The 22084-nt window shown below is 41.4% G+C and overlaps 1 protein-coding gene across 1 annotated transcript in view; it reads left to right on the top strand.

The window, feature by feature from the left end:
- LOC135573017 (uncharacterized) overlaps positions 1 to 22084 on the top strand; it is a 47925-nt gene that overhangs the window by 19262 nt on the left and 6579 nt on the right. The window contains exons 5-12 of the mRNA XM_065022071.1: positions 9017 to 9078; positions 9602 to 9750; positions 10141 to 10269; positions 10423 to 10534; positions 10637 to 10703; positions 10806 to 10852; positions 14376 to 14557; positions 14692 to 14805. Of these exons, the coding sequence (XP_064878143.1) occupies positions 9017 to 9078; positions 9602 to 9750; positions 10141 to 10269; positions 10423 to 10534; positions 10637 to 10703; positions 10806 to 10852; positions 14376 to 14557; positions 14692 to 14805 (862 nt within the window). The remainder of the gene's footprint in view (positions 1 to 9016; positions 9079 to 9601; positions 9751 to 10140; positions 10270 to 10422; positions 10535 to 10636; positions 10704 to 10805; positions 10853 to 14375; positions 14558 to 14691; positions 14806 to 22084) is intronic.

Below are 22084 nucleotides of genomic sequence, written 5' to 3'. Positions count from 1 at the left end.
TAGTATGTTCAATAGGAAAGAAAAGAACGAACTATACAACTGACTTTTTCCAACTTAACATACAATACTGTTCGAATGTTTGGGGTCATTTAGAAATGTCCTTGTTTTTGAAAGAAAAGCACATTTTTATTATCATTAAAATAACATCAAATTGATCGGAAATACAGTGTACACATTGTTCATGTTGTAAATGACTATTGTAGCTGGAAACGACAGATTTTTTATGGAATATCTACATAGGCGTACAGAGGCCCATTATCAGCAACCATCACTCCTGTGTTCCAATGGCATGTTGTTTAGCTAATCCAAGTTTATCATTTTAAAAGGTTGATTGATCAATAGAAAACCCCTTTGCAGTTATGTTAGTGAAGGGTTAAAAGTTGATATTGGGGGTCTTTTCAAGACCCCCACCACTGATTATGTTGTTATTCATTTGCTTATGTGCCATTGTACTGATGCTCACTCTATAGCTGAATATTAAGGCCTCTGTCTGTGCTCTCTGCCAAAACACGCAGGAACCACGGCGTCTGTGAGAAAAGGTGAGAAAAGGGACTGTGGGTGATAGCGAGACACAGAGAGACAGCGTCTGTTTTTCTCTGATACTATGGCAGATTTGCATAACGCTGAAACAGGTTCTCAGAAACCTCGTGTTAAGAATAACTGGGTCTTTTAGCTGCACATGCAGTGTTTTAACATAGGAGATGGCACCATAAGGTGTGACCTCGGGTATATAAGATCCAGTCTTTCTTTTGTTCGGGGCAGAACTCAGGAGAGACATTTGTATGTTGATCTTTGACTTCTGACTACAACTGTATTCTAATTAAAATATCTTAATGTTAAATATGCACATTTAGTGTATTCAACCAACATTAGCTGAAAACTGTTGAACATTTAGTGTATTCATTATTTGTTAAGTAAATAACGGAGCCCAGAAAAGTGGAACCAACATTAGTACAGCTGAAAACTGTTGTTCTGATTAAAGAAGCATTAAAACGGTCTTTCTTATCTGGTGCATCAGCATTTTTGGGTTCGATTACAGGCTCAAAATGACCAGAAACAAAGCCCTTTCTTCTGAAACTTGTTAGTCTATTCTTGTTCTGAGAATTGAAGGCTGTTCCATGCGAGAAATTGCCAAGAAACTGAAGATCTCATACAACGCTGTGTACTTCTCCCTTCACAGAAAAGCGCAAACAGGCTCTAACCAGAATAGAATGAGGAATGGGCTAGGCCCCGGTGCACAACTGAGCAAGAGGACAAGTACATGAGAGTGTCTAGTTTGAGAAACAGATGCCTCACAAGTCCTCAACTGACAGCTTCATTAAATAGTAACCGCAAAACACCAGTCTCTACGTTGGTAGTGAAGAGGTGACTCCGGGATGCTGGCCTTCTAGAGTTGCAAAGAAAAAGTTGTATCTCAGACTGGCCAATAAAAAGAAAAGATGGGCAAAAGAACACAGGCGCTGGACAGAGGAACTCTGCCTAGAAAGCCAGCATCCCAGAGTTTTCAATAAGGAGCTCTCTGTACTTTGCTCCGTTCATCTTCTCCTCGATGCTGACTAGTATCCCAGTCCCTTCCTCTGTAAAATATCCCCACAACATGATGCTGCCACCACCATGCTTCACCGTAGGGATGGTGCCAGGTTTCCTCCAGACGTTACGCTTGTCATTCAGGCCAAAGAGTTTAATCTTGGTTTCATCAGAACAGAGAATCTTGTTTCTCATGGTCAGAGGCCTTTAGGTGCCTTGTGGAAATCTCCAAGTGGGCTGTCATCAAATCAAATCAAATCCAATTTTATTTGTCACATACACATGGTTAGCAGATGTTAATGCGAGTGTAGCGAAATGCTTGTGCTTCTAGTTCCGACAATGCAGTGATAACCAACAAGTAATCTAACTAACAATTCCAAAACTACTGTCTTATACACAGTGTAAGGGGATAAAGAATATGTACATAAGGATATATGAATGAGTGATGGTACAGAGCAGCATACAGTAGATGGTATCGAGTACAGTATATACATATGAGATGAGTATGTAGACAAAGTAAACAAAGTGGCATAGTTAAAGTGGCTAGTGATACATGTATTACATAAGGATGCAGTCGATGATGTAGAGTACAGGATATACGTATGCATATGAGATGAATAATGTAGGGTAAGTAACATTATATAAGGTAGCATTGTTTAAAGTGGCTAGTGATATATTTACATCATTTCCCATCAATTCCCATTATTAAAGTGGCTGGAGTTGGGTCAGTGTCAATGACAGTGTGTTGGCAACAACCACTCAATGTTAGTGGTGGCTGTTTAACAGTCTGATGGCCTTGAGATAGAAGCTGTTTTTCAGTCTCTCGGTCCCAGCTTTGATGCACCTGTACTGACCTCGCCTTCTGGATGATAGCGGGGTGAACAGGCAGTGGTTCGGGTGGTTGATGTCCTTGATGATCTTTATGGCCTTCCTGTAACATCGGGTGGTGTAGGTGTCCTGGAGGGCAGGTAGTTTGCCCCCGGTGATGCGTTGTGCAGACCTCACTACCCCCTGAGAGCCTTACGGTTGAGGGCGGAGCAGTTGCCTACCAGGCGGTGATACAGCCCGCCAGGATTTCGATTGTGCATCTGTAGAAGTTTGTGAGTGCTTTTGGTGACAAGCCGAATTTCTTCAGCCTCCTGAGGTTGAAGAGGCGCTGCTGCGCCTTCTTCACTAAACGCTGTCAGTGTGAGTGGACCAATTCAGTTTGTCTGTGATGTGTATGCCGAGGAACTTAAAACTTGCTACCCTCTCCACTACTGTTCCATCGATGTGGATAGGGGGGGGGTGTTCCCTCTGCTGTTTCCTGAGGTCCACAATCATCTCCTTAGTCTTGTTGACGTTGAGTGTGAGGTTATTTTCCTGACACCACACTCCGAGGGCCCTCACCTCCTCCCTGTAGGCCGTCTCGTCATGTGCATTTTACTGAGTAGTTGCTTCCATCTGGCCACTCAACCATAAAGGCCTGATTGGTGCAGTGCTGCAGAGATGGTTGTCCTTCTGAAAGATTCTACCTTCTCCACAGAGGAACTCTGGAGCTCTTTTCAGAGTGTTGTTATGTTATGTTAGTTACATATCATTGTTATCTTCCACATTAGCGTGTAGCCTAGTATGCCACACGTCTTTTCAAGGACCTTTATTTGCAAAACTACTGAGATAATAATAAGTCACAATCGTCTTAAGAAGCGCAGCGTTGTGTGAACGCATCGTTGAATAGAAAAACACGACTGTACAAAAACAATAAACATATAACGACCGTGAAGCTATCATAAGAACTGTGCTGACACAAGCAACTAACATAGACAATCACCCACAAACAAACAGTGAAACCCAGGCTACCTAAGTATGATTCTCAATCAGAGACAACTAATGACACCTGCCTCTGATTGAGAACCATACTGGGCCGAAACATTAGAAATCCCCAAAATCATAGAAAAACAAACATAGACTGTCCACCCCAACTCACGCCCTGACCATACTAAATAAGGACAAATCACGTTGTTTAATCAGCTTCTTGATATGCCACACCAGCAGGTGAATGGAATATCTTGGCAAATGAGAAATAATCACCCACATGGATGTAAAGACATTTGATAGAAATAAGCTTTTTGTGCTCATGGATCATTTCCTGTATTTTTTTTTCAGCTCATGAAACACGGAACCAACACTTTACGTTGCGTTTACACTCTGAGTGTACAAAACATTAAGGACACCATGTCTTTCCATGACATAAACTGACAGGGGAATCCAGGTGAAAGTTCAGATCCCTTATTGATGTCACTTGCTAAATCCACTACAATCAGTGTAGATGAAGGGGAGGAGACGGGTTAAAGAAGGATGTTGAAGCCTTGAGACAATTGTGCATGAATTGCATACGACAGCTTGATGAAAACCAGTCGATATTCAGGTCCCCAAGAAAGTAGATTCTCTGTTTACCGTCACATATACTCATTCTAAAATGGATTACATCCCCCCCTCATCAATCTACACACAATACCCCATAATGACAAAGCAAAAAAACAGATTTATAGAAATATGGAAAAAAGTTAGACGGCCAGAAAATTCACAGTTGTATGGACTTCACAAAGCTATGGAAGTGAACTGAAAGTGAAAAAATGCACACAGTTGCAATGTAAGTTCCTCGGCGTACACATCACAGACAAACTGAATTGGTCCACTCACACAGACAGCATCGTGAAGATGGCACAGCAGCGCCTCTTCAACCTCAGGAGGCTGAAGAAATTCGGCTTGTCACCAAAAGCACTCACAAACTTCTACAGATGCACAATCGAGAGCATCCTGGCGGGCTGTATCACCGCCTGGTACAGCAACTGCTCCGCCTCAACCGTAAGGCTCTCCAGAGGGTAGTGAGGTCTGCACAACGCATGTTGCCCTCCAGGACACCTACACCACCCGATGTTACAGGAAGGCCATAAAGATCATCAAGGACAACAACCACCCAAGCCACTGCCTGTTCACCCCGCTATCATCCAGAAGGCGAGGTCAGTCCAGGTGCATCAAAGCTGGGACCGAGAGACTGAAAAACAGCTTCTATCTCAAGGCCATCAGACTGTTAAACAGCCACCACTAACATTGAGTGGCTGTGCCAACACACTGACACTGACTCAACTCCAGCCACTTTAATAATGGGAATTGATGGGAAATGATGTAAAATATATCACTAGCCACTTTAACTATGCCACTTTGTTTACTTTGTTTACATACTCATCTCATATGTATATACTGTACTCGATACCATCTACTGTATCTTGCCTCTTCCGCTCTGTACCATCACTCATTCATATATCTTTATGTACATATTCTTTATCCCCTTACACTGTGTATAAGACAGTAGTCTTGGAATTGTTAGTTAGATTACTTGTTGGTTATTACTGCATTGTCGGAACTAGAAGCACAAGCATTTCGCTACACTCGCATTAACATCTGCTAACCATGTGTATGTGACAAATAAAATTTGATTGGATTTGATTTGATTTGTTATTCCCAACCGATTGGCTGTTTTTCTGGTTGCAAAACAAATTATCCTTCTGCACGTGTGTGATTCTCTACTTAACAATATTTTGCTCCCTCTACTGCCACTTCCCTGTGTGTGTGTGTGTGTGTGTGTGTGTGTGTGTGTGTGTGTGTGTGTGTGTGTGTGTGTGTGTGTGTGCGTGTGTGCGTGTGTGTGTGTGTGTTTGCGTGTGTGTGTGTGTGTGTGTGTGTGTGTGTAGTTGGGACAGTTAGCTAAGTGTTCAGAATGAATTTTGTTTTATATATTTTTTTAGATACAATGTTATTATTATTATAAATTGTCATAAAGGCTGCTATTCTACTTTAAATGAAAAAATACCTCGGGAGGAAAACATTTGGCAACGATAGTCTTTGATCTTGTCTCTGCAACATCATCTGTTTTTACAGCTCCAGGGAAAGGCTTCCGATTCGCTAGCACACCCTCAGGTTATTCATAAAACCAATATGATATTTAAATGGGTTATTCATTAAACCAATATGATATTTAAATGAGTTATTCATAAACCAATATGATATTTAAATTGGTTATTCATTAAACCAATATGATATTTAAATTGGTTATTCATAAAACCAATATGATATTTAAATGGGTTATTCATTAAACCAATATGTTATTTAAATTGGTTATTCATTAAACCAATATGATATTTAAATGGGTTATTCATAAAACCAATATGATATTTAAATTGGTTATTCATTAAACCAATATGATATTTAAATTGGTTATTCATGAAACCAATATGATATTGAAATTGGTTATTCATAAAACCAATATGATATTTAAATTGGTTATTCATGAAACCAATATGACATTGAAATTGGTTATTCATAAAACCAATATGAAATTTAAACAGATACTGGTGTACAAGGTTACCTTTGTGGAGTGAAACCAGCTGCAGAGGACTATCAGCGAAGGGAACATGATGCACTTCAGGAACTGCCAGGAATCAGGGAAGCATCACTTCAGGGACTGCCAGGAATAAGCATCACTTCAGGGACTGCCAAGAATAAGCATCACTTCAGGGACTGCCAGGGACTGGAATAAGCATCACTTCAGGGACTGCCAGGCAATCAGGGATTGCGAATAAGCATCACTTCAGGGACTGCCAGGAATAAGCATCACAGGAATAAGCGTCACTTCAGGGAGGGACTGCCAAGAATAAGCATCACTTCAGGGACTGCCAGGAATAAGCATCACTTCAGGGACTCAGGGGGACTGCCACTGCCAGGAATAAGCATCACTTCAGGGACTGCCAGAATAAGCATCACTTCAGGAACTGCCAGGAATAAGCATCACTTCAGGGACTGCCAGGAATAAGCGTCACTTCAGGGACTGCCAGGAATAAGCGTCACAGCGGATGACATCACGGCTCTGGTGCAACAATGGAAGAAGCAGCGGCAGGACCATGACCACAACCTGACTCAGCTCTTACAAATAGCAAAGGGAGATTCATCTAAAGTTGAGTAAAGACTAAAGTTAAGCTCAGGCTCACAAGTACTTTCATACACGGGACATCTTTTGACAGCTGAAGGCCAGAAGCCAGACCCAGAATTGAGAAGGAATGCCTAGCCATAGTCTGTGACCGTTTTGATCAATACCTTCAACGTAGGGACTTTATCAAGGTGCACACTGATAACAAGCAGCTTGAGGTTATCTTTAAATAAAAAACGATTCTGTCTGCCCCCAAGTGATTTCAAAGGATGATGCTAAAGCATCAGCGTTATCAACTACAGGTAGAATACAAGAAAGGAGTAGAGCTTCACATTGTAGATGTTCTTGTCTAGAGCTGCGCACTACCAACAACTAGTTTCTACTTTTTATTCAATGTTTACAAGTCACACAGTTGTACACGTTATTACAGTTTATTTTTTGTCCTTAATCTATAACATCAAACGTCATCAAAACAATTACTACTATTAATGCCTTATGTATTACAACAAGTGGTGAATTACCTTATTGCAGGTTGACCTGGTTATTCAGTCAAATTCTACTGGTAGTTTAACTTGTTTTGTCAATCACTCGCCTTCTTCCTCATCAGAACGTAAGGTTTCTCATCATTAACCATGCTTCCTGCCATCCAGGACCTCTATTTACCTTTATTTAACTAGGCAAGTCAGTTAAGAACAAATTCTTATTTTCAATGACGGCCTAGGAACAGTAGGTTAACTGGCTTGTTCAGGGGCAGAACGACAGATTTGTACCTTGTCAGCTCAGGGATTTGAACAACCTTCTGGTTACTGCTCTAAAGAATGTGTTGTTAGAACTAGCAGGTTGTTGATGTGATTCTAGTCTGTCAGAACAGGAGATGTGTTGTTAGAAGGTTAGCAGGTTGTTGATATGATTCTAGTCTGTCAGAACAGGAGATGTGTTGTTAGAACTAGCAGGTTGTTGATGTGATTCTAGTCTGTCAGAGCAGGAGATGTGTTGTTAGAACTAGCAGGTTGATGGTGTGATTCTAGTCTGTCAGAGCAGGAGATGTGTTGTTAGAACTAGCAGGTTGATGGTGTGATTCTAGTCTGTCAGAGCAGGAGATGTGTTGTTAGAACTAGCAGGTTGTTGATGTGATTCTAGTCTGTCAGAACAGAGCAGTTGAGATGTGTTGTTAGAACTAGCAGGTTGTTGATGTGATTCTAGTCTGTCAGAACAGGAGATGTGTTGTTAGAACTAGCAGGTTGTTGATGTGATTCTAGTCTGTCAGAACAGGAGATGTGTTGTTAGAACTAGCAGGTTGTTGATGTGATTCTAGTCTGTCAGAACAGGAGATGTGTTGTTAGAACTAGCAGGTTGATGATGTGATTCTAGTCTGTCAGAACAGGAGATGTGTTTGTTAGAACTAGCAGATTGTTGATGTGATTCTAGTCTGTCAGAGCAGGAGATGTGTTGTTAGAACTAGCAGGTTGTTGATGTGATTCTAGTCTGACTGATAATGAGAGTGGGCAGGGCTGAGGCTTTTAGGACACACCCACTAGTGTAGAGAGGAGGATATGGGCTGGTTGCTGTTCTGCAGTACCTTATTATTTCCTCATCTCTTCTCCTCACATCATCTCATTTCACTCCTCCTCCTCAACAGTGACTATTCCAAGCCAGAAGCAGTAGCCAGCTCAGGTACTCTCAACATTCTCTGATTCTGAGCTACTCTACCAAGACCAAGCTACTACTACTACTGTCACTGTGTAACTAGCCAGCTCAGGTACTCTCAACATTCTCTGATTCTGAGCTACACTACCAAGACCAAGCTACTACTACTACTGTCACTGTGTAACTAGCCAGCTCAGGTACTCTCAACATTCTCTGATTCTGAGCTACACTACCAAGACCAAGCTACTACTACTACTGTCACTGTGTTACTAGCCAGCTCAGGTACTCTCAACATTCTCTGATTCTGAGCTACACTACCAAGACCAAGCTACTACTACTACTGTCACTGTGTTACTAGCCAGCTCAGGTACTCTCAACATTCTCTGATTCAGCTCAAGGTACTCTCAACACTGTGTTACTAGCCAGCTCAGGATTCTGATTCTGAGCTACACTACCAAGACCAAGCTACTACTACTACTGTCACTGTGTTACTCTCAACATTCTCTGGTTCATGTCCAGGTAATGTGCTACGTTACAGATGGAGCTGCTCTGTTGTGTCATGTTAACTTATGTCACTTAAAAGTTCATTTGTGTTACGTTTTGTCATGTTATGCAATGTCATTTTAAAATAAGTTATGCTAAATGAATAATGTACGATTGTAGTTCAATGACTGGAAGTCTACAGGTGTATTAGCAATGCTACCGTACCTGTAGACTTCCAGTCATTGTGCTAATGCTTGTGAAACAACCACTACCTTCCTTCCTAATGCACACGGAGTCATTAAAATGGTATCCAGGATCCCTTTAACACTATTAGAGGTTATTAAATGTAAAGTTAAGTTGTTATGTAATGTACTATCATTGTTTCCTCTGTAGATCGGTTGGCAGAATGTCTCTGCTGCTTTGTTGTTTTGTGATGGCTCTGCACCTCTCAACAGGTGAATATGAAACTTGAAAACCAGACGGTGTGTTTGTGTAGGCTGGTCAGTTATTAAGAACAAATTCTTAACCATTATTTAACTAGGCAGGTCTGTAATTAAGAACAAATTCTTATATACAAATTGTTATTTATTTAAACAGGTAACTCTTTATCCACATTATAGCAGGAGGTATAAAGCCATAGACTATGAATGATAACGTCAAAGGCCACACTGAAGTCTAACAAAACAACTCCTACAATCTTTTGATCATGAATTTCACTCAGCCAATCATCAACCATCTGTGTAAACGCTGTGCATGTTGAAGAGTGCTGAAAGTCTGTTGTCAATTTGTTTACAGTAAAATAGCATTGTATCTAGTCAAACCCAACTCTAGATGCTATAAAGTATTTGAGGTGCTACTTGATCTAGCTTAGTTTGCACTTTTGGGATTATTCCATGAATTGCTTCCAATGTACCAGGTAAACTAAGTCCATCACAGCTCTTGAACAGTACATACTGTCGGTGTGTGTTGTTGTTCCAGGGCTGGATGCTGCCCCGGGGGTGGTGAACACTACAGAAGAGGAGGTGGAAGGGGTGGACTCCCAGTCACCATGCCCAGCTGGGTGGCATCAGAATGAGCATCGCTGCTTCTCCTTCTACCCCGTCTGGGCCACCTGGGCCACTGCAGAGGTAACGCTTGTAATTGGAGACACTGAGAAACTAAAGGTCAACTTGTTCTGTTGCTGTAGTAGAGTTGGTTAGGAATTGATTTAGGGCAAATCCATGGTAAAAGAATAAAGCTAAAATCAGTTTTTTCACATAAAATTGTATGCTTTAAAATCTAGTTAAATTAAAAACTACTACTACTACTACTAGTACTACTTCTGTCACCAATACTAACACTTCTACTGCTGTCACTACTACAACTATTACTATTTCACAACCATTGATACTTCAAGACTAGCACACATTTAATTAAGGAAATTCCCATTTCTAGTCTGCATTGATCTTCGCTCCCTGAGGTACTGCCAGGGCTTTAGCTCAGCGGGATAACACAGTGTTCTCTGACTATCCCTCTAGTTGTACTGCTCCCAGCACAGAGGGAACCTGGTGTCGGTTCACAGCCCGGGTCAACAGGTGTTTGTCCAGGATCTGGTCAGGAGACACACAGACCAGCCGGTCTGGATAGGAGGCTACGATGCAGCTCAGGTACACTGGGTCAATAATTCATCAGTCAGTCAGTCAGTCTGTCAACCAGTCTGTCAAATGTCTACAGTTTACAGAGGCAAAAGCTCAAGGTACTTTCTGTTTAAAAACAATGAAGTGGTTTCAATCCATCAAGCAATGTGTTTCTGTGATAAGGAGGGGATGTGGCTGTGGAGTGACGGCTCAGCTGTTGACAGTTTCTACTGGGAGGAGGATGAGCCCAGTAACTCTGGACAGGGGGAGAACTGTATGGAGCTACACACTGGAGGTACACACACACACACACACACACACACACACACACACACACACACACAAACAAACTCTGAGGACATTGAAATAACTGAAGTGAGATTTGTCTTGACAACAGGTGGGCAGGGCTGGAATGACGTGTCCTGTGGAGAGCTGAGGTTCTATGTGTGTTCTATGGAGACAAGGTAGCAGGTCTAACACTGTCTTGTATCTGGACACGTTTTATACAGAGACCATATTAACACTCAATTACATTCATGTATTATTTTATTTCATTTTTCTTTTAGATCTGGTTTAGCAGTAATTCCAAGTCAGAAGAAAACACACGAGAGAGGTAGGAATGTCTTGACCCATTGCCTCGGATAGACTAAGCTAGGAAGCTAGGATATGCATATGCCTGGTAGTATTTGATAGAAAACACTCTAAAGTTTCTAAAACTGTTAAAATAATGTCTGTGAGTATAACATACAGTGGGGCAAAAAAGTATTTAGTCAGCCACCAATTGTGCAAGTTCTCCCACTTAAAAAGATGAGAGAGGCCTGTAATTTTCATCATAGGTACACTTCAACTATGACAGACATGAGAAAACAAAATCCAGAAAATCACATTGTAGGATTTTTAATGAATTTATTTGCAAATTATGGTGGAAAATAAGTATTTGGTTTTCTATGGGAAAGCCAAATGATTAGGATTGCAGTTCCTATGGTTTCCACTAGATGCCGACAGTCTTTAGAAATGGTTGAAATTGAAATTATTCGATGATTCTATGTTTTTTATGGGAAAAATTAAGAAGTGATCGTTTTCTTTTTTATGTGTCACTCAGAAGGACTCTACTATTTTGGTGAGCGTGAATGACTCGTTGTTTTTCTCCAGTAGTGAAAACAGTTTAGTCCGTTGTCGCGATACGAAACCTTCAGCCCCGCCCCTTGGCCAGCAGCGGGGTGCTAGAGGTGGTTAGCATCCCGTTCCCTGGATTGGACAAGGCACTATAGATATTTCAGGTTATCTTGGTATAACCAGGACCGCTCGCGTAGCCCTGCCTCTCTTTCTATATCGAAGCGTTGTCCGCGTAGAGAGGTCTTTTGCCTTGTCACTCTCAATGGTCTAGCTCTAGCTGGGATGTGTGAACCCCACCTTTATCCTCTAGACTCTTTGCTTCACCACTAATTGGTCCTTGAGTTATTATTAAGCACTAGTCCTACCAGTCTCTATATGCTTTCCCTGTGGTTGAGTATTTCCCCTCTGTGATGTATCTAGTTTAAAGTGTGAAGACCTTTAGTCAACTTAGTCTCACTACTCTGCCCGTCGGCTATGTATCGCTTGGAAAATAAAACTTAGATCGATAAGACAATTAAATGAATCACTACTGGACACACCTTCCTCCTTGTCTTTTAATGGTAACTCATTCTGTCATAGAGCATTGATCCCCGTTTCCAGTGTCCCGGTAGCGGGGAGTGTCAGAGTTAACTGTCTTTGAGAGAACCTTTTGCTCGAGACAAAATAAGACTACCGTTTATTTTTGAAAACACTCTGTTTTTTGTCTTTTACAATCAAACACACTTCAAAATAGACCATTTGTTTCTCGGTCACACACAGCGTTAATCAGAAACATGCAAATGACTTAATGCTCTATAAAATGCCTGGTACAATGATAATTATATTATCAGTATTTAATTATATTTAAACCGAGGAAAAATTATTAATTATATTAGTATTTAATTACCTTTGAGAGATGACGAGGGGACCCACGAGATCAGGAGCAGAGTTTCAATCGGTCAGAATTTGAGAAATTTAGTTTAGTGTAGCGACTCCCCTCTAACTGCCAAGAGGTTGAATTGGAGTCGTTATTTTAACTAAATTGGATTCAAGTTATATTGAATGAGGAAACTAGAGTCTTGGTTCTTGGTCAACTGGATGGTCTAATGAATGTTTTCTATTTTATTGTGCTAGCGCCGAATATGATTTTGTTTCACTATCAGATAATAGCCTCCAACGAAAAGCCCCTGGGTTCAGTGTTTAAGTCCTGTCTCGGGATGCCAAACTATTTCCAGTAATGCCGTTATTGTGATTAGACCTTGGTCAGGCTTTATCGATCACAAAGCAGGGACTGTCATATAGTGGACAAAGCCTCAAGAACCACACACTGCCAGTAGTAATGGTTTGGAATAGATAGGAACACAAGGAGTCTCAGCACAAGAAAGTCCAAATTGATCTAGAGATCCAATAGTTAAATAAAGTCTCAACTAGCCTAGAATCTGAGTTAGAACCTAGAGATGAGCCAGGCACCAATACCTGGTTCAAATGGCTGTCTCTATGAATTCAGAATTCAAGAAGTCAGCGCCAAAGTAATGGAAAATGTCTCTTTATATACCTTTTGATTCTCGGCACCCGATCCGCTGCTCCTCCCATTCCCTCAGAGCAGAGAGGGTGATGACATATCTTACAACAGGAAATACTTTTCTTACAGTGCATATATGGGCCTCTGGTTCCACTAGCCTGTTAAATAGGTGCCTATTGGGCCTCTGGTTATGACAGAGCCTATTACTCTAGCAACAATGAGGAAACACTTTTCTTACAGTGCGCATATGGGCCTCTGTTTATGACAGTGCCCTTACTCTATCAGCAATGAGTCTATCAGCTGTTCCCATTCAGAGGTGTCACTTGAGGCAGAGGGTGATTCTTCCTGACTTCCAGGAGTTGGTTGGCTTGAACCAGTCTTCTGGTTAAATAGTTGGTTGGCAACCGCTACCAATCAATCCGGTATTTCAGTAGGCGAGGTCATCTGTCTCTACCCTTGGTGGGTAAGACAGGGGAAGAGGACCAGGAGGTAGATCCATTTGGCGTTTTACTACACCGTCTTAAATTTGATCGATTATTTACATATTAGGGTACCTGAGGTTGGATTAGAAACGTTGTTTGAAATGTTTGTACCAAGTTACTTTTTACATTCCTTTGTAGGTATGTTGGGTGAGTTCAAACTGGTGTATTTCTGAATCAAACGCGTATCAAATAACCTTTTTTTTTTTTGGGGGGTATAAAGAAGGATTTTGTGTAACTGGGACATTTGGGATTGCAAAAAGATGAAGATCTTCAAAGGTAAGCGATTCATATGCTTTGTTGGAAAATGTTATTAAGACATTAAGTCAGCTTCAAGGCCTGAGCTACAGGAAGTGTGTTAGAAGTGTGGCGAAATTGAAAAAAGAGGCAGATCCTTATTAAAGAGGATTAGGTTTTCTAGGAGGATAAAAAATTCCAGATTGGTTCAACATGTTTGAAAATTTGAAAGGGCATAGCATTCGCAAGTACCAACATCATCAGCTGTCCTATTCTAAATGTCAGATTGTTTAGAGTGAATAGAATGTTGGAAGTCAGATTTAAAATGGGAGATTTAAATGAAAGGAGATTTAGAATGTTGAAGATATCCCGTTAAATAGGAAGAGGATTTCTAGGATAGCCTGAGTAAAAGGCAGTTTACTTTGGGCACCTCAGTCATCCAAACTTCCAAATACTGCCCCCTATCCCTAAAAAGTTAAAGTAATGACTGATGGCCATTTCTCTTTGCTTATGTGAGCTGTTCTTGCCATAATATGGACTTGATCTTTTACCAAACAGGGTTATCTTCTGTATACCACCCCTACCTCGTCACAACACAACTGATTGGCTCAAATGCATTAAGGAAAGAAATTCCACAAAATGTGCTGAAAATGTGCTCAGAGTGTTGAAAAACTGGGTTTTTTTATGATCTGTTTTGGGTTATGTACTAATCATTGCTAAACTGTACCACAGTAGTAGTTGTGAACACTGCCCCTCCCTCCCTCCCTCCCCCCCCTCCCTCCCTCCCTCCCTCCCTCCCCCAGAGCTGGTTGAAGAGGTGAGTATTTATGACGTCCTGTGGGAGACCAGTGAGAGAGTAGCAGATGAGATCCTCGACTCAGCCTTCCTCAGAGGGATGTATTCCAGACGTCTGCCTGCCCGCTGCTATGCTGACTTCTGCCACCAGGAGGTGCTATACCTGGACAGAGTCATCACCATGCTGCGGGTGAAAATAAAATACATGAAATAAAACCAATACCTCAAAGATTTACTTACTATGACTGTGATACGTGGTTGTCGTCCCTAGCTATCTTAAGATAAGTTGCTCTGTATAACAGTGTAAATGTGTGTGTGGGCCAGGTGTTGATCAGAACAGTCCAGGGTCCTCCAGACATCATGATGTTTCTCCAGAGAACACATCAACGCTACCAGGAGTCACTGAAGAAGGCCCAGATCCAAACTCCACCACACCTGGTAGGAAGCTGTTATAACAATCACCCTTAATATACAACTTAAGATAATATATCTTAATATACAATTTAAGATGATATATATTAATATACAATTTAAGATGATATATATAAATATATAATTTAAGAGGATTTATAGCAAGAAAATTCAACTAGAACGTAGTAGGTGATTTATCAATTCCAAAAACTTTCCATAAACATTTTCAATTGCATACCTTAATAAAGGGAACATTTTGACATTCGCCATATGGTTAGTGAGAAAGTCCATATTGCAAATGTACGGTCCCTTACTGATGTCCAAAAATACTTTTTTTTTTTTTAAACAGTTACAGATCCAGTTGCAGGGTGTTCATACGAATCTTTTTAAAGTGTGCTGCGTAACTCTGCGAGATTTCTGTGATTTTTTAAATGACACACACTCACTAAACCCTCCGTAAATAACTCAGTTCTTAACATAAAGACTTAAAACTCAGGATTCTGTAAAGGCATACCCCAATCAGGATATGAGTTTATTTATAGCTTCCTGTGCCAACCGGAAGTGCCATAATTTGTGTCACAGGGGCTGTTTCGAAGGGTTAAAAAAGTCAGATCTTTCCAAAACTTCATATGTGTGATTAGGCAACCCCCCTGAACTGTAAATCAGTCATTTTTCCCACACACAAAGCTTGGCATGAGGGACCCATTGGGGTGCGTAGAGACAGACAGTGCCTGCAATAGTTACCTTTGTTCGAGCTAAAAAATAACCGTCAGACCTAGAGTTCTGAAACTTTAGAAACCTGTTCTAGACCTCAGGTTGATAGTGCGTGGTGAGTTAGGTGTCTCTAGAAGGTTCTCGGACCGAGAAACAGCCTCGTACATTTGCAATGACTTCAATTCATTTTGACCATTACGAACATGACGACATTTAGAAAAGTCTCAGAGACGCAAGACTAGGTGCATTGAAACCGGCTCAGCACATAAAGATGGACCCCAATGTTTCTGTCCGATAGCTCATTCAAAGACCCCGTAGCAAGGCATGGAAAAAAGTGGATTTTCAGCACCAATTAGGGTCTTGCTCGGGCACCGAATTACCTATCGAGCCGAAACTCGGGATTTGGGGTCGCCTCACATAGGCCTACACATAATGTCCGAACTGGACCCGCAGCTAGAACGTAACTATGTATTTTACGTTTTTATTATGTTTTAAACTGAAGGCGCTGTGAATTAAGGGCCTGCTCTGAAATATGTGATAGTTGGCTTCTAAATGAGTTGTAAAAAGTGGGTTTGGTGTCAATTGGTATCAGTTTGGTGTCAAAATGACATCTAATTGACTGATGGACACTGACTTGCTAGTTGACTTTTGTACATTTCAATATGTTTAAACGGAGAGGGACCATCACCAAAATGGCATTCTGAAATCAACACTAAAAATGGCATCACCATAGTCTCCAGACTGTGCCAAGTTCAACGAGACGCCCCGCTTGACTGTAGCTCGCTCTGAGTGCAGTGACCTTGAAAAAGAGAAGGCCCAAAATGAAGCCTGCCCCTCAACGTCATTTGCTTTTGGGTGACAGTGAGAGAACCGTTAGGGTGAGAAGCACAATTCGACCTCAGGTACGTTCCTGAGGTACTCCCGATCCGTGCAAGCCTAACCTTGACCGTGTGGCATTAACCCTTAACAGTTAGAAGAAGGTGTTTACATCAAACAGTTTGCATTGACTTCTCTCCCCATAGGAATACATTCTGCACCCCTAAATTCAACCTGAAGCCTATATGGGTTATGAATGCCGTATGAACCTGTCTTCGGTAACAGTCCATCAGGCCACTATGAGGTCTACCTGTGTTGATTCTAAGCTTCCTGGACCAACCGGAAGTGGTTAAAATCACCCTAAAAGTGTATATCCATACCCTGCCTGCAGTTTGATAGATATAGTGCATTCAACCCTGTGTAAATCAGTCAGTTCTTAACGTAAAGACCTAAAACTCAGGATTCTGTAAAAGCATACCCCAATGAGGATATGTGTTGACTTATGTGTATGTGATAGTTGGCTACTAAGTGAGTTGGAAAAAGTGGGTTTGGTGTCAGTTTGTATCAGTTTGATGTCAGAATGATATCTAATTGACTGATGGACGTTGACTTGCTGGTGACTATTGTCCATTTGCAATATGTTTAAACAGTGAGGTACCATCACCAAAGTGACATTCTGAAATCAACCCCAACGAGCGATGGAGAGGAACCAGAATCACTGCCCAGCCATCCCGAGTTCATCGGGCCAGTCAATTTCGCATTCCTGCAGGATTTTTATAGCATTACAAATTTGTGATGGTAAATGACCATTGAACCATATTGCAAATGCACAGTGAATTTGCAAAAGTGAGAAAACATAAACAAATGGACATAATGAAATCAACACAATGAGCGATGGAGAAGAACCACTATCAATGCCCGGCCATCCTGTGTTCATCAGGCCAGTCAATTTTGCAATTCTGCATGATTTTTGAGCATGCCAAATTCGTGATGGTAAATGCCCATTGAAACATATTGCAAATGCACGTGCATTTGCAATATGATTCAACCGTGAAAAAAACATCACCAGATGGACATGATGAAATCAACACAACGTGCGATGGAAAGGCTAGTGCACTGAGGCTAGGTAACACGGTCTCCACCGATAAATCCACGATTATCGAAAGCTTCAATAAGCACTTCTCAACGGCCGGCCATGCCTTCCGCCTGGCTACTCCAACCTCGGCCAACAGCTCCGCCCCCCGCAGCTCCTCGCCCAAGCCTCTCCAGGTTCTCCTTTACCCAAATCCAGATAGCAGATGTTCTGAAAGAGCTGCAAAACCTAGACCTGTACAAATCAGCTGGGCTTGACAATCTGGACCCTCTATTTCTGAAACTATCTGCCGCCATTGTCGCAACCCCTATTACCAGCCTGTTCAACCTCTCTTTCATATCGTCTGAGATCCCCAAGGATTGGAAAGCTGCCACAGTCATCCCCCTCTTCAAAGGGGGAGACACCCTGGACCCAAACTGCTATAGACCTATATCCATCCTGCCCTGCCTATCTAAGGTCTTCGAAAGCCAAGTCAACAAACAGGTCACTGACCATCTCGAATCCCACCGTACCTTCTCCGCTGTGCAATCTGGTTTCCGAGCCGGTCACGGGTGCACCTCAGCCACGCTCAAGGTACTAAACGATATCATAACCGCCATCGATAAAAGACAGTACTGTGCAGCCGTCTTCATCGACCTCGCCAAGGCTTTCGACTCTGTCAATCACCATATTCTTATCGGCAGACTCAATAGCCTCGGTTTCTCGGATGACTGCCTTGCCTGGTTCACCAATTACTTTGCAGACAGAGTTCAGTGTGTCAAATCGGAGGGCATGCTGTCCGGTCCTCTGGCAGTCTCTATGGGGGTGCCACAGGGTTCAATTCTCGGGCCGACTCTTTTCTCTGTATATATCAATGATGTTGCTCTTGCTGCGGGCGATTCCCTGATCCACCTCTACGCAGACGACACCATTCTATATACTTTCGGCCCGTCATTGGACACTGTGCTATCTAACCTCCAAACGAGCTTCAATGCCATACAGCACTCCTTCCGTGGCCTCCAACTGCTCTTAAACGCGAGTAAAACCAAATGCATGCTTTTCAACCGATCGCTGCCTGCACCCGCATGCCCGACTAGCATCACCACCCTGGATGGTTCCGACCTTGAATATGTGGACATCTATAAGTACCTAGGTGTCTGGCTAGACTGCAAACTCTCCTTCCAGACTCACATCAACCATCTCCAATCGAAAATCAAATCAAGAGTCGGCTTTCTATTCCGCAACAAAGCCTCCACTCACGGCGCCAAGCTTACCCTAGTAAAACTGACTATCCTACCGATCCTCGATTTCGGCGATGTCATCTACAAAATGGCTTCCAACACTCTACTCAGCAAACTGGATGCAGTCTATCACAGTGCCATCCGTTTTGTCACCAAAGCACCTTATACCACCCACCACTGCGACTTGTATGCTCTAGTCGGCTGGCCCTCGCTACATATTCGTCGCCAGACCCACTGGCTACAGGTCATCTACAAGTCCATGCTAGGTAAAGCTCCGCCTTATCTCAGTTCACTGGTCACGATGGCAACACCCATCCGTAGCACACGCTCCAGCAGGTGTATCTCACTGATCATCCCTAAAGCCAACACCTCATTTGGCCGCCTTTCGTTCCAGTACTCTGCTGCCTGTGACTGGAACGAACTGCAAAATCGCTGAAGTTGGAGACTTTTATCTCCCTCACCAACTTCAAACATCAGCTATCCGAGCAGCTAACCGATCGCTGCAGCTGTACATAGTCTATTGGTAAATAGCCCACCCATTTTCACCTACCTCATTCCCATACTGTTTTTATACTGTTTTTTTATTTATTTATTTACTTTTCTGCTCTTTTGCACACCAATATCTCTACCTGTACATGACCATCTGATCATTTATCACCCTAGTGTTAATCTGCAAAATTGTATTATTCGCCTACCTCCTCATGCCTTTTGCACACATTGTATATAGACTGCCCATTTTTTTTTCTACTGTGTTATTGACTTGTTAATTGTTTACTCCATGTGTAACTCTGTGTTGTCTGTTCACACTGCTATGTTTTATCTTGGCCAGGTCGCAGTTGCAAATGAGAACTTGTTCTCAACTAGCCTACCTGGTTAAATAAAGGTGTTCTCAACTAGCCTACCTGGTTAAATAAAGGTGTTCTCAACTAGCCTACCTGGTTAAATAAAGGTGTTCTCAACTAGCCTACCTGGTTAAATAAAGGTGTTCTCAACTAGCCTACCTGGTTAAATAAAGGTGTTCTCAACTAGTCTACCTGGTTAAATAAAGGTGTTCTCAACTAGCATACCTGGTTAAATAAAGGTGTTCTCAACTAGCCTACCTGGTTAAATAAAGGTGTTCTCAACCTAAAGCCTACCTGGTTAAATAAAGGTGTTCTCAACTAGTCTACCTGGTTAAATAAAGGTGTTCTCAACTAGCCTACCTGGTTAAATAAAGGTGTTCTCAACTAGCCTACCTGGTTAAATAAAGGTGTTCTCAACTAGCCTACCTGGTTAAATAAAGGTGTTCTCAACTAGCCTACCTGGTTAAATAAAGGTGTTCTCAACTAGCCTACCTGGTTAAATAAAGGTGTTCTCAACTAGCCTACCTGGTTAAATAAAGGTGTTCTCAACTAGCCTACCTGGTTAAATAAAGGTGTTCTCAACTAGCCTACCTGGTTAAATAAAGGTGTTCTCAACTAGCCTACCTGGTTAAATAAAGGTGTTCTCAACTAGCCTACCTGGTTAAATAAAGGTGTTCTCAACTAGCCTACCTGGTTAAATAAAGGTGTTCTCAACTAGCCTACCTGGTTAAATAAAAAGGTGTTCTAACTACTGCCATCCTGTGTTCATCAGGCCAGTCAATTTTGCATTTCTGCCACCTGGATTTATGAGCATGTCAAAGGTGTTCTTATGGCATTTGGCAAAAAAAGTGTTTGACTAGCCTACCTGAAATCATATTACAAATGGACAAAACATATACCTAATGCACAAGCCTACCTTTTTTTTAAGTTTAAAAAATATATGGCTACCTGGTTAAATAAAGTTCTTATACATCAATTGACAGCCAAAATCCCAAAGAATTTTAAAAAATGGTCCAAAAGCACTGGTTTAAAGGTGTGTGTGAAGTTTTTCAAAAGGTTTTTGCTATTTTTGACTTTTGACTTCTATGAAATCATACTGCAAATGGAGAAAAATCTGCCTCATGCAAATAAAGGTTTTTTTTTTTTAAATGATGATGATGATAATAAAATATGACTAAAGTATGTTGATACAGTTCTTATACATGTGTAATTGACACAACAATAAAAAGAATTTCGAAAAACGGTCCAGAAAGCACCTGGTTTTTTAAGGCGGTTGATAAGTTTTAGACTTTTTTTCACTTTTTAAAAATGTTGTTTTGGATGTTGACTTGTATTACATTTCCAATATGTTAAAAAAGGTGTTCTCAACTAGCCACCTGTTGGTTTTTAAAGTGTTACACCTGGCATTTGCCATATGGCATTTGCAATCAACTTTGAATGAAATTAGGACAAGTTTTGAGTGGTATTGGACACTGTGTCAATATGGTTTGTCCAGTGCCAATGACTTCCCATTCATGTTTTCCATTTCATGGGGGTGTTTTTACATCATATTTAACTTTTTCTGTTTTGGTTCATTTCAAGTAATCAATAAGCCAAGTTTTGAGTTTACTTTAAGAACACCCTGACAAAATGTAAATCAATAATATCTTCTATCTTTGAGAAACCCATATACATTTTGATCCAACCTTTACATTCATTCAGTTTAAGGTATTTTAGCATTACAGTTTATAGCTGGTTTCCAGTCATCTGGGAATATTAAAACATCTTCATATAATCAATAAGCCACTTCAGAATATTTAATTTACAGGATATTTGAGAAACCCATATACATTTTCCTTTAAGATGACAGGGAATATTTAATTTACAGGATATTTGAGAAACCCATATACATTCAGATCCAACCTGGTGCCTGACAACATGACAGGGAATATTTAATTTACAGGATATTTGAGAAACCCATATACATTCAGATCCAACCTGGTGCCTGACAACATGACAGGGAATATTTAATTTACAGGATATTTGAGAAACCCATATACATTCAGATCCAACCTGGTGCCTGACAACATGACAGGGAATATTTAATTAACAGGATATTTGAGAAACCCCAAAATAGAACTGTTTGGCCATAATGACCATCGTTATGTTTGGAGGAAAAAGGGGGAGGCTTGCAAGCCAAAGAGCACCATCCCAACCTTGAAGCACGGGGATGGCAGCATCATATTGTGGGGGTGCTTTGCACTAACCCAACCTCTGGTCTGTGGAGTCTGGACCTGATGTTAGCTTGAGTGACGTATTTATTTATGACATGCAGGAGGGCCTGGTGCACTTCACAAAATAGATGCCATCATGAGGCAGGACAATTATGTGGATATATTGAAGCAATATCTCAAGACATCAGTCAGGAAGTTGAAGCTTGGTTGCAAATGGGTCTTCCAAATGGGCAATGACCCCAAGAATACTTCCAAAGTTGTGGCAAAATGGCTAAAGGACAACAAAGTCAAGGTATTGGAGTGGCCATCACAAAGCGCTGACCTCAATCCCATAGAAGATTTGTGGGCAGAACTGAAAAAGCGTGTGTGAGCAATGAGGCATACCAACCTGACTCAGTAACACCAGCT

Source organism: Oncorhynchus nerka, linkage group LG8, assembly GCF_034236695.1.
Source record: "Oncorhynchus nerka isolate Pitt River linkage group LG8, Oner_Uvic_2.0, whole genome shotgun sequence".
Lineage (NCBI taxonomy): Eukaryota > Metazoa > Chordata > Actinopteri > Salmoniformes > Salmonidae > Oncorhynchus > Oncorhynchus nerka.
The sequence above is the reverse complement of the archived record's forward strand: the minus strand, read 5'-3'. Positions and strand labels throughout refer to the sequence as shown.